The following is an 18666-nucleotide window of genomic DNA, read 5'->3' as shown; positions in this document are numbered from 1 at the left end:
TGACTTCCATGGAATATGGACTGGTGCGATTTGATTGTTAGTAAACAGGACAGTTTTGCACCCTTAGCCAATAAAAATACTTTTGCATTGTATCAAATTAGTATATTGTGCACTGCACATTATCATGTTTGTAAAGTGCTTGTATTTTAACCTGCGATGTATTTAAATATTGGGTGTTCTTGCTTAAATACTTTAATTGACCAGGACTTTGTGCCATTGATTTTATAGTTGCCCCCCTGTCGCAATGCTCACTATAGGTGCAAAGCGTTTTATGTTGACTGTAAGGATATCTAATTTTGGAAATACCTGGTCTACAATGGTTTGACACATTTGTATTTATATTATGGTTCAGAATGCACTTGAATGCACTAGCACTTTATTATAATGTGCACATGATACAAAGTAAAATATTGTCTTTCTATGATATTAAGTACATTCGTCATTTGCCAATAAGGTTATGACATTGTGCCTCTCATTGCAAGTAGTGTTTTTATTGTTGTATGCTGGTAGGAATCAGAACATTGAATTTGTACAAAATGAAGTACAATTGTCATTTGGCAATATGATCATTGCATGTTGCCTTCTATTTTAAGCACTGTTCTTTTTCTTGCCATCATCAGCATTGTATTTTGCAAGGTGTTTATCCATTGTAAAATGGCCAACCTCGTGGCATTTTGGGTCTGTAGCATGGAAAACAGGCAAAAGAGATACAAGGGTAATAAAGATAAATGGCTAACAGCATCGTCAGAACCATTGAGATTTTCTCCAATATTGTGAGTGTCTTTTTTGAATTACACTTTCTTTGTATGTGATCAATCAGTCAAGGAGCTGTAAAAGCACCTTCGCATGGGGCCAAAGAGGTGATGTAGCTTCCTGATAGTCCCCCTGTGGGTGGTACTCAGCAGGAGGATCTCATGGGGATAGACTCTCCTTCAAGGAACAAGGATGACCATCTAAGGGAAACACGGTATGACACCCTTCACCCAACATCCTCATATATCCTAAACTCCATTCCACACACCTCCCCTCTATACCACAGACATCCATCTTTCTCTGCAAAACCCAATACTTAACTCCCACCAGGACAAGGCAGAGTGCAGACTACCCAAGAGAAACATCCTTAGCTCATATTGGGACAAAGCAGAATAAAGACTACACAGAATGATTACTATGGGCAAGTATGGGGCAAGACGGAATTGCAGTGACCTAGCAACTATTCCTAGAACCTCCAAAGAGCCTTTGAGTGGTTCTCTAATACCCATTGGAGAAGCACACATAGAAATAGAGGAAGGACTACAGAAGAGAGAGGGAATCCCTCCCTGGAGAAGCCATGAGATTCAAAGCCGGCAAGCGAGGACAAGCAGGGACAGCAGGACCCAAGATGCTCGTCTGCTGGCAGAGGCAGTCCTGACATGTCCATCGTGGATGAACCAACACAAAGGGCATCCAGCTGATTGAGGAAGGTGGAACATGCAGTCGGTCAGACAAGTGCAGCCCGAGATGGAGAGAATGCTGTGGAGCTACAGCAGCTACAGACGAAGTAGCCCGAAGCATGAGAGGGGATGCGGAACAGCCCACAACCAACTGGAAAGGACCATCAAGCACCCTGCAGGTATCTTAGTTGCCAGGAAATTTGGCGGGAGACCATCATGGCTGAGAAGTGAGGAGGGATGGGTTTGCAACTGGCACCCAATAGCAAATGGCATCATGGGTCCTCTTCCTCATAGCCGTACCTTGCAGGTCTGTGAACTAGGTCTTCTAGCATCATGGGTCCTCTTCCTCATAGCCGTACCTTGCAGGTCTGTGAACTAGGTCTTCTAGCATCATGGGTTTTCTTCCTCATAGCCATGCCTTGCAGGTCTGTGAACTAGGTCTTCTAGCATCATGGGTCCTCTTCCTCATAGCCTGCCCTTGCAGGTCTGTGAACTAGGTCTTCCAAAGTGAGCAGAAGAGGAAAACCGTGTTTGGGAACTGCACACAGAATTAAGAAAGCTTTAAACATTTTTCTTCATGGCAGTACCTGACTGGGTAATGAACTATGTCTGCCAGAACAGGAAAGAGAAGACAGGCCAGGGCAAGGGGGTAATTCTCCCAGTTGGTGTGAACCATAACACAGAGCTGGAAACAATTCAGGGAAAGGGAAACATTCCCCGGGTGTGAACTGTGATAAAGAGCTTGGGAAATACCAGGGGAAGGGAGACATTCCCACTAGTGTTATTAACTGTGAAAGTAAGCCAATAGAGTGTGAGAACAAAGCCAAAGAATGCCAGGGGAAGGGAGTCATTCCCCTGGCTATGTGTTTAGAAAATCACTGAGAGCCACACTTCAAGAAAAGGGTGTCATTCTGCTGGTGATTAGTTCATAAAGGGAATCAAACAAATGATCCAGGGGAAGGGAGCCATTCCGACAGGAGAGAAGAAATGTTGAACTGTTAATGTAAAGCCAGCAATCATTTATATTGAAATACTGGGCCTCATTACATGGTGGAGGTTGCCATGGTGCTATTAGCACCATGGCTACCCGCTTACTGCATTCCAGGTCCGGGTTCCCGAAATAGGGACTTACCGGGACATTCCAACATTGGAGGACCATGTAAATCCCCATTCCGGGAACCATTCCACATTCTCATTCGAGCCCCCATAGGGCTCAATGGGAATGGGGATGGAGCTAATAACGGTACCGCAATGTGCGGTACCGTTATTAGCTCTGAAGTCCCTTAACGGGTCCCATCCTTAACACCTGGTCAGACCAGGCGTTAAGGAAGGGACCCACTAAGGGACCTCGGAATAGGGTGGTAAGGGATTACTGGCACTGGTGTCCTTACCGGTGATCCCTTACCACCAACCTCGTAATGAGGCCCTCTGAATTCAGAGGAACAGCATCATTCCTCCTGGTGCTGGAAAACCAAGGAAAAAGATATACGGAGAAGACATTCACCAGGAACCCCATGAAAAAGCAACTGTGGGAAATAAGGAATGTTGATGTTTGAACTGGACCTTTACCATTTCCTTTGAACTGAGAATGTTACTGCTTGTTGGCATTGCAACCTGAAACTCTGTTGTGTGCCTTGGAAAGAGATTGAGACGTGCAGAAGGGGGTCATTCCCTGAGGTAAAGAACCCACCTAACAACCGGAACTGTGATACGCTGTCCAGAAGAAGGGAACCATTGTTCTGGTCCAAGAAGATCCGTTACCTCTTTAGTTAAGCTATAAGTGTGAGAGACAGAAGTAGGTATTTTTGACACAGGGTGGTGGACTATTCATTTATATGGACATCCTGACCAAATCCTTTGTATTTTAGTTGAAATAGGGAAACCCCTCTTAGAGTAGGGAGAGATAGGTTTTCTCTTTATTTCTGGTATAATATAGGTTTATGCCAACAATCATGCCACATGAGTGTCAGTCTTCTCCTTCTGCACCCTTACAAATATATCATCTCAACTCGGCAAAAAAAGAGTAGATCATGATCTTCAGTCAAAACCTTAAACTGGGTTTAAAGAACCATAACCTACAGTATCTAAATATCTATCAGTATATTAAATATGACTCCTTCCAGCACAGAAAAAGAGTCAATGGGCCTCATTCTGAGTCTGACGGCCACCCTGCTGGTGCTACTGGCAGGTTGCTGCTGGACTCAGAATGAATTACCAGCACCTGACTTCCCGGTAACACCGGGGGATTACAACCCAGGCGGTCCGGGAAGTCAGGCACCAGCAATTTGTCAATCCCCATTCGCATAGAGTCCTGTGGGACTCTATGGGAATGGGGACCACAGAAGCACTGGCACCTTTGTTAATGAGCAGGGTCAGCCCTTTCGGGCACAGCTGCTCTGGCAAGCAAACCTATAGTGTGCTGGCACAGACTGGCACACTTGTAATGAGGCCCAATATCTTCTTTAGTCCAACTTGAAATTCCCAAAAAAGGTTGCATGATATTCCTCGTCAGAGGTTCTTACAAACTCAACTGCCAAACATGGAACCATAAGATATGTTTTAATCTAGAATTGTATTAGAAGCTTATTCGGCTCCTACACCACAATCAGCTTATGATAACCTCATTTGGCAGGTTTTTGCATGTTGATCTTTGTGTATAATGTAATTTGTAGCTCCACATCTCTTTAATCCATGTTGCACAATTCCTCCTTATCTGCACCATTCAATAATCATTGGTAGGGAACATTTACAGCATAAAGATAGGGGATGAATGTATAACTTTCATGGAATCAGCAAAACTAGACCCACTTATTGGTGGACTAATGCAAAACATATACATATTGTCTTAATATATTATAGATTGTTGAAATGTCATAATGTTTGAATGTTGTTTGAAGCACCCAGTAACTGAGTATCACACTAATGCTATTTTCTTAAGAGGAAGCCACACAGCTCTTAAGTTCCTTCCATTAAGTGTATTCAAATGATCTTATAGTGGGTTTTGACTCTTTTGGCAAATATGGTATCTGAGATTAACCTGTTCACATTTGCATTCCAGGGTTTACCAGGAACAGCTGGACAAGCATTTGTAAGGCCACATTTAAAAAATATTAAATTTGCAAATTACGTACAAGTAAAATATAATTCTGTATTTTTCTTTTAGTTAAATATTTCTTTGATTTGTTGCTCTTCATTAAATTCCATTTTGAGGTTTGCAAACTTGCTTTTTCTTCCATGGAATTGGCAACAACATTGTTTTGTATCAGTATTGTTGTAATTGTAATTGCTTATGTATTTATAGTGCACACCAGGCCTGTGGGCATCTGGGCACAGATCACGTTACAATGTTACATATAGTAGTACAGCAAAATGGGTATATACAGATATTTACAAGAAAAGGCAAGTTGAATATGAAAGCACAGCAAAATACATAAAGATATGAAGGACAGGAAAAATACATATAATACGAAATACAAAATATATACATCAATGTACAGGAGGATGTATTAGCAATGGGCATGTATGAAGTGTGATGGGGACGTAAGTAGCTGATTCCAGTGATTGGCAGGATAACCTAGATCAGTAGCAGGAAACAGGCCAGGGTCATTGGTCTAAGGATTGTATCCATTTCTTGGCGTTTGATTTGAAGCAGTGGAAGGAGGATATGGCTCTTAATGAGTCTGGAATAGAGTTCCACTGTTGCGCCACCAGGACTGGGAAGCTGGCGCCCCCAGTTTTTTTTTAGCTTGAAATTAGGTATTTTGAGAGTATTGGATTGTGCTGTTCTGATAGGGCATGTGGAGGTGTGTTTAGTGAATTTGTCGGTGAGGTATAGGGGAGCCTTGTTGGATAAACATTTATGGGTGAAGTTAAGTGATTTGAGCTTGATTCTGTTGTTTATACGGAGCCATTTGTTTTCTCGTTTTAGGAGGGATATGTGCTGATTTTTTGGGATGCCTAGTGCTGCTTGTAGGGCATTGTTTTGGATAGTCTGGATAGTATAAACTCTTCAGTTAAAAATCTTGATGTCTTCATATTTCTGCTTTATAGTAGCTTTAATGAAAGGTGAGGCATCACCATCATCAACAAAGCTGCACATGAGCAAACCATTAAGTCGAAAATTAATGAGATAACAATTCATGTGTGAATTTAAGATAGAGGAAGATTAGAGGGAAAAAAAACGTAGAAATTTAAAGAAAGTGGTACTTGGAGGGAGATTAGACAATGATATCGATGAGACGCACATACATGGAGAAACACTATTGAGTGAGGTAATGGCACAGATCAGAGAATGGGTGGAGAGATTAGATGCAAAAAAGGGATACTGGGAAATGGAAGAGAGAACAATGAAGAGAGAGTTAATTAGTGAATGTGCCGAACATTTTTAATCATCAAGATGTTCTGGTTAATATTTTTGATTGAAATTGAAAAAATGAAAAAATGGCAACACACATGATTTTGAAGCAATGTGGTAGTTTATAAATAGTAAGTGGCACAGATATTTTTGCTACACCACTATTTTATTTCAAATTGTGATGAGCTGGAATTTAAATTTCTGGTTGGTATTGCTAACTTTGAAAAACATTTCTCATTTTAACTCTAGGGGGTCCAAGGAACAGCTGGCCAAGCATTGGTATGGTCAAATGTGTATTTTTAATATTATTAATTAAACATGTACATTAACTGTATTATGTATTTTAAACAATGTTTAACCTCTTTTTTCCTTTGTTTTATTTGCTCTTATGTGATGTTGAAGATGAGTCTATGTTGTCTATTCAGTCCAAAGTATTTTTATATTGGCACTATTATTTTACAATTCTACTTTGAACGTGACCTGAGAGAAATATGGGGCATAAAAATCATTTACAGAGCAGAATAGAAGTGAATTAGTTAGAGAACAAGGTTCTGATTTACAAAATCAGTTTTCAATGGCAACATTTAATTGAAAAATGCTTTGTTAATCAGACCCCAAGTATTTAGAAGGTTATGATATGATAGGTTATTTATAATACACTTTATACCCAGAGGTTTCTAAGGGCGGGCCCGGGGGTCAACCCTGTGTTGCTCTGTGTCGTCTTGTTTCCAAGGCGAGCGCGTTGCCCCTGTGCTATCCTCCCGAAACAAAGGTTAAGGAAATTAGTGAAATAGTAAGTCATGGATAGGAAAATAGTAGCAGAAAAAGCCATATAGATAGAAGTGTATGAAAAAATGCCATTATAAAAGATTTAGTTAAGTTGATGATGCTAGTCAAAAAGGACAACAGATCTATGTTCAGAGAAAACAACATATTTGTGTTCACCTTTCTGGTAATGATGCTACTTATGTGAAAGTGATCATAGTGATTTCTCAAAGAGCAGTTAGTGAGTCACAACAATCCTAAGAATATTCTAACAATAGTGGACATTGAAAGAGCCTACAACATAATCCATTGTGTTCCACTTGTACTTATGACATTTTATGCTATTTCTTGATTAAGTCCACTCTTTATTTTTTGCTGGCTGCAGGTATTGACTACCTTAGCACAAGCTCCTAGGTGCAGGCACTATGTACATAGTAATGTATAATCACCAAATTGTGAGTGTTACCATGGAAATCTAGCATCATATTATTGGCACTCCTTTTCGCAATGACTGACACGGAGGATAGGGGAAGAAATAAGTCAATATATCACTTTGAATATTTTTGGAGTTTTCTAGCTGCAATTGACTTTTGCTTCAGTGATTCTTCCCATTTGTTGGTATTGCTAACTATGACAACCTTTTCTAATTTTAACTATAGGGGGTACCAGGAACAGCTGGCCAAGTATTGGTAGGGTCACGTCTTCTGTTTATTATTAATTAAACTTGTAAATTATTTATCATTGAAATACATTTCTATATTTTACTTTATTTTGAAAAATGTGTTTCCTCTTATTTTCTTTGTTGAATTTATTTTCAGATTTGTAAGCTTTATTTATATGTTCTGTTCAGTTCAACTTTTTTTTACATTAAGCACTTAATAATGATTTACAATAATCAATAGTACTTTGAACGTGACCATAGAAAAATATGAGGTATCACAATCAACAAACCAGAGCAGAGGTAGATCAGTAAGAGAACAAGTAGCAGAAGGTGAATAAAATGAGCAAAATAGAGAGTCATGGATAGAAACATAGTAGGAGAAAAAGACAGACAGGCAGAGGTTGCTGAGATAAATTATTTTGTTAAATGGACTATATGTAAAAAATAATCATTATGAAATTGGGGTCATTTTGTATGTCAGTTAAAGAGAACAAACAATCTATGTTCAGAGAAAACAAAGTATTTGTGTTCTCCTTTCTAGAACTGAAGTCACTTATTTGAAGGCATTCAGATGAATTCCTCAAAGAGCAGTTAGATGGCAGTGAGGAACAACAGCCTCAGAATAGAATAACAATAGTGTACATTGAAAGATCCTACTCCATAACCCATCACTTTCCCATAGTTACTTATGACATGTTATGATTTTTTCTTTTGTTTACACTCTTAATGATTTGCTAGTTGTACGCATTGTCAACCTCTGCATAAGCGTCCAGCACAGGAAATGGCTCCATCATAATTTCTAATTACCAAATGGTATTCAAACATTTACTTTACTGTATAAACGTGTGTGTGTTACCATGGAAATGAATGAACATCATTGGTACCCCATTTCTTATTGATTGACATGCTGGAAGGGAGGAGAGGGCAGATGTCAATGTGAAACTCTGAATACTTTTGGGGGTTTCTAGCTGCAATAGACTGCTTAAGGGATAGGAAATGCTTGAGAGGTTCTTCCCATTGAGAAAAAAGCAGCAACACTAGATAAAGACATCTGTTTTTCACCTTTTGCTGCATAGACTAGATATTCTACATATCCAGTAATGATTAAGAGGGTGTCATTCAACAATCTATAGAGCTTGATGCCTAAGCGCTGAACAAAGTAACCAGCAGTACAATTCACATAGGCAGACAGCCAAAACACCAACAGTCCAGAGAGAAATTGAATTTTAAGACAGAACTTGAAAAGAGAAAAAGAGGATATGGAACGCAAAGAAAGAGGGAGAGAGTTCCATCTTTTAGGTGCAAGAAGAACAAAGGAACAGAAACGTGAGGGGGCACATGCAGCATGAGGAGCAGTTAAAAGAAAGAGATTCAGAACAAAGTGAACCAGCAGGAGAGTAGAAATAGATTAAAGAGGAGAGCTAAGGAGGAGCAAGAACATAAAGACACATAAAGACAATGCACAGAAAATTAAAGAGTAAATGATTTTCAAAAGAAAGCCAATGCAACGAGTGCAAAGCAGAGGAAATAGAATCCTGAGGGGGGAACAAAGAACCCATATTGAAGACTAGTAAATAAGGCGAAGAGGATCATGGTGAGATGTAGGGACAGCAGGAAGAAGAGAAGAGCAGTAAAACAGGCAGGACAAAACAACTATAGAAGATATGAGAAGTTTAGTGGAGGGAAAGTTAAGAAACAAACAAGCGTTTTGAATATTGAAAAGTTAAAAGCTGCAAAAGAGAGAGATAGATAGAGATAGAGAGATAGAGGACACACGAGAAAAAAGATAATGAAGGTGTTTTCACCACAATGGTTTCACTGACTGCATTTCTATTGGCAGCATTTTCACTGGATGCCATTTAAATCCCATAATTTGACCAATGACGCTGGTGCAGTGGTCCATGAACAGCTTGCCAATTAATCACCCAAAATATAGTGAGGTTGTGGAATCCTATCACATGATGACCTGTGGTGTTGGTCCAGTAGTCTATAAAATATAACAATTATCTCTGCCTTCCAAACATGTAGGGGATAGAACAAAACACAGACGGGCACACACCTGTTAACATTTCATTTAACCCATGCCAATTCTAGTCCCATGTATGTTCCTGAATCTTCTTCACACATTCACCAATAACATTGAGGAAGCCCACAGTCATCTTAATAGTGTGGTTTGTTTTTTGGGGACCTAGGTATTGTAGTGCTGCGTATCACTGGTGGCAAGGCTAACGTTTATGAGAGAAGGGCACGTCACATGAAATATTGCTCAGCAAAACATCACTCTCTTAGAGTATAAAAACAATCTGTGCAAAGGTCCAGCTCTGAGTGTGAAGTTTGAAATTAGAAAAGGGATTTCATACTGGGAGAAACTTTGGATCTGATTTACAAAATTGTTTTACAATGGTGCGATCTCATTAAAAAACGCTCTCTGAGTAAGGCTTCTCATATGCCTGAAGCTGAGTGTCCCGAAACTGCTCTTATTTTGCTGTCTCAGAAGATGATTCCACTTCTGTTGTATTAGGACTCTGATTAATATAATTAAGGGGTGTGATAATATTAAGAAGGTTTAGTGGCATCTATTTCTATTTTGCCGTATCTCTTTGGAGATCATTTAGAAAAATGCTCTCTTAACCTTACCCTTTATGGAACAGTAAATGTCCTAATTCCTGCTTTTTGATATCTTTCTTTCAGGGAGGGAGACGTTTTGCAGGTGTTGGGGTAAGTGCAATTTATGAAACAATTCTGCACATAATATTATGATGTCCTGACAACACTCTGCGGTGTGGGGGGTGGGAGGGTGGGTGTTTAATCAACATGACAATGAAAAGGTCTAAAAGTGAGCACATGTGAGAAAAACACCTTGAAGGGTCCAAAGAAATAATACTCAGTTTACTATGACCATGATCCAATTGTAATATTAAAATACTATTTTCCTAGAAAGTACATCTATGCTAAAAATATGCCAAGGAGCTGTTGAAAGGACTTGGCTTTATTTTAAAAGTGTATACAAATGTATTCAGTGATTTTTTTTTATTTTTTATTTTTTTTACAAAATATCAATAGCCCAATGAAACCTGGGGCACTGTGAATAACCGCAACAGCAAACGACATTCCAACTTCAAGTTGGCTGCATGTCTACTGATCCCCAAATTATGTTCGACATTTCAACTGGTGGACAAAATATGGTCACCGGTGTAATCTGTTTAACATCATCCAAAAATAATAGAAATGTGGCTACCCAGCACCACAAAGTGGTTGACATATATGACCTGATTCATGGAAGTGTTTTATAATGGCGCAATCCCATAGGAAAACGTTCCATGAATCAGGCCAATGGAATAAGTCACAAAAAAAAAAATGCCAGTGTTAATAAATGAAACTAAAATCTCAGAAAATCTTATTTTACTTAATATAAATAATATAAAATACATTCATTGTTATGTTTAAAAAATGAAGAGGAGAGAAAAAGTGTATTTGATTATATAGAACACAAGACAACCACGCCTCCCAACTCCCAACCCTTTTCCCAGTCTTTCTATTGGCCAAAGTGGTCACTCTTGTAAGTTTAGGGCCAAGATGCCTTTGGTGCAGGTGTGCTCAATAAATGCCAGTAGCATAACATAACATAACTAGTAAAGTAAGCATTACAAAAAAATACCTTTCACTAAATAAAGGGCTCTGTGTCAGTCAATTTCCAGGGCAAGGTATTAGGCACTAAAACTCATGCCCATGAAACCCTTACTATCAGAGACCAAAATGACTTATTTTCTAAATATTGTTTTAGATAAAGCAATGTAATTGCATCTAATTTCACACATTACAAAGAATGTGTGGATGGGGAACTGAAGGAACAAGGGCCGTATTAATTAGTGAGGGCAAACATATTTTGGGTGATGTGGGTACTATGCAAAGGCGCTTCTACACATTACAAATTGCAGAAAGCAATGGGATTACAAAAAAACAAACAGGAGGCACACATTTATTCAACAAAATATAACACCAAGTGTACAGATCAGATTTACACCTGAAAAAAAAAAATGGAACATTGTCAGTGCCGTAACGTACACCAGTATTACAAAGAAGGAATTGGAGCATATGTGTGTCCAGATGCAGATGTGCAACAACATGGATAGGAGGGGGTTATACTTCCATTTAAATCCACTTTGCGTTTCCAAAATAGCCAAAAAAGGTGTGTCTATAAAAGAAATGACACACCTATTCTCTCTCTCTCTCTCTCTCTCTCTCCTCTCTCTGACTCTCTCTCTCTCCCACACCCTCTCTCTCCCCCCCTCTCTCTCTCTCCCTCCCTCTCTCTCTCTCTTTCTCTCTTTCTTTCACTCTCTCTCTCTCTTTCTTTCTCTCTCTCTCTCTCTCTCTCTTTCTCTCTCTCTCCCCCACTCTCTCTCTCTCTCTCTCTCTCTCTCTCTCTCCCACCCCCCCTCTCTCTCTCCCTCTCTCTCTCTCTCTCTCTTTGGGGCTCAAATGGGAATGGGGATGTACCGGGCCCGGCACCCGCGAAAAGGCAATTACCAGGTCTGATTGGGCCGGTATCGCCCGATAATTGCCCATTCGCGGGTGCTGGACCTGGATGCGAGTTTGGAGGGAGCCTTGCCGGTAAAACCAGCAAGGCTACCTCCAACCTCGTAATGAGGCCCTATATATCCATATCATTGGATCATAAGCAGACTTCCCGGCCAGAGCCTGCACATCTTTCTGGGTCATGCCAACATGTGGCGCTCTGTGTTAAGGCATTAGCTCCCAAATCAATCTTAGACAGACAAGGAGCACATACACAATGTTTACCTTCCATCTCTGGGCTAGGCATAACATAGTTTAATTCATATTTCTATCTGTCCCAATCTGCTGCCTCTTTTTTTCCAACAACATTCACATTCTCACACGGTCACCTTATGCAGTCTGTTTGGCAGTCACAGAATAATCATTCAGGAGCTCACCTGTGGTCCCATACATAGAAACCACATGCATGTTACGCCTTCATCACTTCGAGGGTCGCCAGAGCAAGCGCTTCAGACCCTTACGCAGCCATAATAACATTTCAAAACTGTGTTGGAATTCCAATTTGTATTATTTTGCAACACATACGAAATTAAGACACCGGATTCTAGAAGACAACCCAAATGTAGTGGGCTAACACTTATCGGCACTTACGCAAAACATTCCCCCCTTCCCAGCATCTTCAAGGTCCTCCCCTACTCTCCTGCCCCCTGCCACCTCTTACTCCTGCTGTCCTCCCACCCGCCTAAGGCCTGCTTTACCCAAGTGGGTGCAGAGTAGGCCATGGATAAGGATCCACACTGTGAAACCATCATGGTGGTGATGCAGCACATTCTAAAAGCAAAGTAACATAACAATGTAGCATGTTGTTTAGAACTACACCTCGATTCATTCATTTCATTTTTGTAGGAAAATACTCGCTGAATTTGAAAACAATCAGTCAGTTCTGGGTTACATGTATGTTGCTTTCCTTCAGGTTGAGGCACATTCTAAAGCCAGCTAATCATGGAGACTGTGCATGTGTGCTTAACACGCGGCTTATTGTGCAATCGTGGGATTTCTGATCCATTAATAGTAAATGAAGAACCACAAACTGATCATTTTAAATGTATATTGTTGCCGTCTTAAGATATAGATATTTGAATGTTGGTATGTGCAGTATACGGTTTAGTCCATTGTAGTTGCCCATTATTATGACTGCCTTGACTCAGGAGCCTGAAATGACCTGCAGGGACTGGTCAAGAAAATGCTCTAAGAATTTACTGATCCCTATTTCACTTAATTGTGATGCGACTGTTCTACCATTCTTGAACATAGATTGTCTTAGCATGATTGGTCTGCGCTCCCCTCTCGTACTTTTTTATTTTTATTTTTGACATGTGTTTACTTTCACAGAGGAAGAGATAAACTCGGATGCATCATGAACATCCAAACAACAGAGTCTTGGTGAGATACATTCATGTCCATTTTGTCTGTGACCCTATTTGCATTGTGAATGAATGCACACTGAGAATCCATGACACGAGATCTACAAGGAAATAACCAAATACAACACAACACAACACGTATGCAACATAAATACATGTAGCAAGCTGCTTCACCTGCAACAGAGATCTCTCCAGAGGGAACTCCTCTTCCCAAGTAAACAAAATCATGCCTACACACATGTGCCTCTCTTGTCATAGGCTCCCCTGTCCTGGAAAGCATGGGCATGGTTGGGCTGGAAATCAGAATAGTGCGGGCAACCAAAAAATAGTGCCACACATTCACAAAATGCGCTGAAGTTGAGGTATCATGTTTGGCAAAATGTGAGTGTAATGATACCCATTTTTCGACTGATACCCATTAAAGCTCCTTAAAAATTAATATTGTTTAAAACTACCAGCAGCACCGTCAATGAGTGCCAGCATTGGACCACAACACTGATCGACATCCGTATGCCAAGTTGGCACTTTCAGAGTGTTGCCCTAATTCTCCATGGGTCTTCCAGGCCTTGCCACTAGAGGGAACTGACAGATCTGGCATGCTTAGCAAGATACTTCATTTACCAAGCTGTCAACGGGCGCCTGGCAGTCTCCTTATGCACAGCTATACTATGGATATGAAATGTCCTTAATGCAGGGGAGAGCCATGTTGGCACCATTCCATATGCCACCATCATCCAGGGCAACTGTGCCTGAAGGCCATGTCAGGAGCCTTTATATGTGGCGTGCCAAGGAGATAGGCTTATCAATGGTGGAGTCAGGTTTTGCTACCAGAGTGGCCAAAGGGATGCTCAGACGGGACTGGTCAATAACATTTTGGAGCATTGCAGTGGTAGAGCTGGCACATGTGGTATCTGAAATGAGTCCAGGGGCTCCTCCTTGCCAAGATCCCCCGCACCCCCCCATCACCGACAGAAGCTACTAAGGCGTACTGCGTGTCTCCATCATTTTAAAGTTCATCTTAGTTGTCGAGGGGGTAGAATGCTTGTAAAAGATGTAATTTCAGATTTATGATCTTGGGTCTTTTAGATCAAATTCTTTATATCTATTTTGCTATGGATCTGTTGATTTAGATATACACCTGCCTAGGTGTAGAACATGAATACCTCACACCGTGTCTTGGGCTGTACAACATTTCCCTTTTGATACCGAATCTCCCTCACACTCATTGAGAAAGCAATAGTGTTTTTAGACAAGTCTCTATAGAAGATGCCAAATTAATTCCATTCCTTGCCTAAACATATAATTTGGCTGCCTGCATGCATTGCGCAAGATGTTTATCCTGGCACAGATTCCCCAGAGAAATTACAGCTACACATCCATTTTTAAAGTTATTGTTATATTTTATGTTCTGATCCATCCATTCACTTTCAAAGGACCTTAACCAGTGTGGGTTCATATTTAGCATTCTGAGCTAGTCTTAGTTGCTGAAGTCCTGTACAAAGTGGGGGTTTTGTGTATGTTGTTTGTGTTGGAATATGTGGTGTCATGGGCAGCGTACGCCAGTCGCTGAGATTTGGTTGCTTTACAATGGTGGTGGCACATTTATGGGTATTTGTTGTTTTGAATTGCTTCCATGAAGTCACTTTAGGATTTCTATTTTTTTTTCTAATGCATTTTTTGTAAGGGAAATTGAACCATACCATCTGTTTAATTAAAGACTTCAGGGTAAATGTCTTTTTTTTTAGCTATATACAGTTGAATACTGTCATGACCTTCTGGGAATGCCTTATTTTTGACCCTGGCCATGGTTTTCAGCCCTGACACAACGAAAATTCCCATTAGGCATGGCGTGTGACCATTCCCAGTGGATTCTTTGATTAAGGTAGTTTCATTGGCCCGACTCCATGAAACCTCAGACCACATAATAGGTGCATTCAGAACAGGCTGTGTCCATGCACCGTGGCTATTTGGATCATGTCCCATGTTCCTGAAGTGGCCTGTTGCCATGGCCTGATCCGTGGCTAGTGCCACTGTATCCGCAGAAATTGAAACTAGTAAGGGTCATGCCTTTCCAATCCCTAAACAGTGGCCACTGGTCCTTGTCTGTATGATCAACTACTATGATGTCACTGCAAGGTGATACAGAATTGTTTCTGCTAGATATGTTGTTTCTCCTTTTCGGGTTACTCAGGGGAGAGGGAACTTGGTATTCTTTATGTTGTGTATAGTGCATTTATAGTCTCGGGAAGATAGCTCAGGGGCAACCTGCTGGCCTTGGAAGCAAGACGACATGGAGCACCACAGGTTTGATCCCTGGGTTTGCGCTTAGAAACCTCTGGGTATTAAGCGTGTTATAAAAAAACCTATCATATCTTTCTTACCACCAATCTACACCCCTGCAATTTCGATACATATGTGATGGCACAGGGCATGAACGTCGGTTGTGGGGAGCATACACAACATAAAATATAGATGGGTCGCTTTATACCACAGCATGTATTTCACCTCAGAGTTCCAGGTGCCATCATAGACAACTCGAGCATAATCCTTGCTGTCAATCAGATGGCATTCACAATGCCTTGGCAGAATACACCACTATATATAAGGACCCTGCAACCTGTGGTACTCCATTTGTTTTGGGCTATGTCTGCCTGATCCCTCACAATTGTCTTTGCTGGCTGGGCTTATGGTAATTGTCCAAAATATCTGGAGAGTGAAAGGTTGCAAACCACTGCTGTTGATGATAGTTTCCCAATAACAATTGTAGATATCACGGGTGAAAGATATTTTTAATGTTGACAACACATTTCCTCCTTGCACGTTGTTTTTGTATGTGTCAACACCAAATATTTGGATAGAGGTTGTTTAACACGTTTACCATAAATGTACACACTGCAACTAATATGATATCATTACAGTTTTCCAATTAACTGTTTATTTCCCACTTATTGTGTCATCATGAATTGCAGAGATCTGAAAATGTACAGCTTCATTAAGACCTGAAGCAACACAGAAGAACTTGACTCCTCCTTGGTCTATTTTCCTCCTCTGCTATGAAAACCTGCAGTGCTGATGTAAATCTATTGAGATTACAAAGAGACAGAAGACACACAAGAATAGACCAAATAGAAATTTCTGTTCTGCTATGTAGAGCTTTAAAAGTGTTTTGTTTTAGAAAAGGATAGTGCTGAAATTAATGCTCATCTTTGTGAAATGTTCTTTTTCATATTTTGTAACACGTTTATAAAAATAAAAATGTATTCCTTTTTAAATCTCAGTTTCTTTCCGACATACGGTTTTCATGATCAATATGCTTTTCTATATTTTAACTTATCCTTCTGTTATCCACACGACATTCAGATTTCCTCCAAACTCCAGATGGTATTGCCAGTGGGCAGGTCAAGTTATCACACAAATGCGTGTGCACTCAAATACAAAAAAAAAGACTCTATCAGCACAGAAAAACGAGTGCACACACAAGCACACAGTGTATTTGATTAAGCATTGAGAAGCTAGACACTAAAAACACACAGTATTTGCAACCCCTTTCATCATAGAACGAAAAGTCAAGTTTTGCATTAAAAGAAATCAATAATGTTATGGTGGATTTAAAAAAGCTTGTAACAAATCTTCCACCTGCAATGCCAAAGTAGGATTATCCATTTGAGCCAAGTGACACATTCCACAGCGCCACCTAGTAGACATTGCTGGATGTTCACCTCCAGTTCTGAGCCACATCAGCAAGGCATTGTGGGTATGCAAATGAGAACAGCTCCAAGCATTTTTCCCAGGAAATTGTCTTCGTTTTAGAGGGTATCAGTATAGTCTGCCCTCTAAGAAAAAGATAATTTCCATTCATAGAGATATGCTAACGTTTCTCCACAATGTTTGTGACAAGAAACTCAAAAGAATCAAAGAGAATTTGAGTAGGTACCACATTAGTTGTAAAGCATGCAAAAGAGAGAATGACTTGAGCACAGACAATTTCAGAGGCGCCTCAACTTCATGCATAAACATTGCCTGCTTACAGCCAAATGTCTGCATGAAAATCACGAGTAAGCCGTTGATAAACCAGCCTCTTCTCCGGACCATAGGATAGGTGCCACTTACATTCGACTTGCCTTAGTTCCAGATGAGCTACTTTAAGGTCACCCAAAAACGATGGTACTGACGGACGTTCCCTAGGTCGAGTACACCTCAAAGGGGCAACTTGGTCAGTCACATCTCACAGAGTCTGAGATAAAAATAACACATACACCAGAGAGGAATTCTGACACCTTTCATTGATCAGGGAGGACATCTTGTTGTGATACACCAAGCGCAAATTACGCTACATAACATAAATTGGGCTGGGTTTGTATAAAGCCATTGTACAAAGTACTATAAATTGATCTATGTCATTATTGCGACCACTATTACTACGACGGCCGAAAAAGCCAACTTGTTTTGTAATTTGTTTTTTATACCCCCCTTACACCACATACATATGCGGGGTGAGCCCCCGCACCTCCTCATATTGCCATTATATTACATACCCCACCCACAAAAATATATGGTGTAAGGGGGGGGGTCTAAAAAAATGTCATCATTTTCGGCCGACGTAATAGTGAGGGCGACATTTTGGGCCATTACCCTATAAATGTTATTAGACAATGCCATGCCGACAGCACTTGCCCAACTGGGGCACCAAAAACACTGGATTCTGCAGAGAAGATAAGATCAAAAATACCGCCCCGCACATGAGTTGGTTCATGTACAAGTTGGTTAAGGCCAAGATTTATTAAAGATTAAAAGAACTGGGCTAGCATCAGAGTCTGAGGGGTGTAATATCTAATGTTGAAATACCCCAACAACACTAAATTATAAAACCTAACGTCAAGAGACGCCGCTAGCTTTACAAAGGGGTCCAAAAAGTCAGAATACAAGCCCTGGGCCTGATAAATAATAAGAAAGTAGCATAAGAATTGATGTGTGCCCTCGATCTATGATGGAAGTGATATTACATTTTAAATCAGGAAGAGCTGCCTCAGTGCCAAAGCATGTACGAAAGCCTAATTGCCGATCTCCTAAGAGGTTATTATTTTCAATGAATACATGAAGTTGGCTAGATGCTATTTTGCCTAAAATATTCAGCAAAAAAGGAGCATGAGCAGTTGGTCGATAGTTCCCTGGTACTGATGCATCCAAATTGTCCTTTGGAATAATCCAGGCTTCCTTGATAGAGGAAGGTACTAGAGACTCACATAAGGAATAATCCTGGTAATCTATGGACTCAACGTCTCTGAGCCCTTGATTTTACAAGAGGGGCATATATCTCCAAGACACGAAGTAGGTTTCATGCCTTTTAGAGTATGTATAACTTCACAGTTGGATACCTGGTGAAAGAAGAAGAGGGGTGCATCTGAAAGAGGGGCATATTCTATGGCTTCCACTCTGTCAACCCTTGATGAAGACAAAGGAGAAGTGTTTAGGAAAGCTGGATGAGCTAATATGTTTAATTGGTGAGTAGAG

General features: G+C 40.4%; 1 protein-coding gene across 1 annotated transcript in view; it reads left to right on the top strand.

Annotated features, from left to right (window-relative positions):
* Positions 1-16427, top strand: part of LOC138515183 (uncharacterized) — a 96172-nt gene extending 79745 nt beyond the window's left edge. Inside the window, exons 10-15 of the mRNA XM_069630159.1 lie at positions 4492-4521; positions 6037-6066; positions 7212-7241; positions 9905-9931; positions 13124-13174; positions 16125-16427. Of these exons, the coding sequence (XP_069486260.1) occupies positions 4492-4521; positions 6037-6066; positions 7212-7241; positions 9905-9931; positions 13124-13135 (129 nt within the window). The 3' untranslated portion in view covers positions 13136-13174; positions 16125-16427. The remainder of the gene's footprint in view (positions 1-4491; positions 4522-6036; positions 6067-7211; positions 7242-9904; positions 9932-13123; positions 13175-16124) is intronic.
* Positions 16428-18666: the final 2239 nt, after the last annotated feature.

The sequence above is a fragment of the Ambystoma mexicanum genome, chromosome 6q, assembly GCF_040938575.1.
Source record: "Ambystoma mexicanum isolate Mex_15411 chromosome 6q, UKY_AmexF1_1, whole genome shotgun sequence".
In the NCBI taxonomy this organism is placed as follows: Eukaryota; Metazoa; Chordata; class Amphibia; order Caudata; family Ambystomatidae; genus Ambystoma; species Ambystoma mexicanum.
This window is presented reverse-complemented; position numbering and strand designations above follow the sequence as displayed.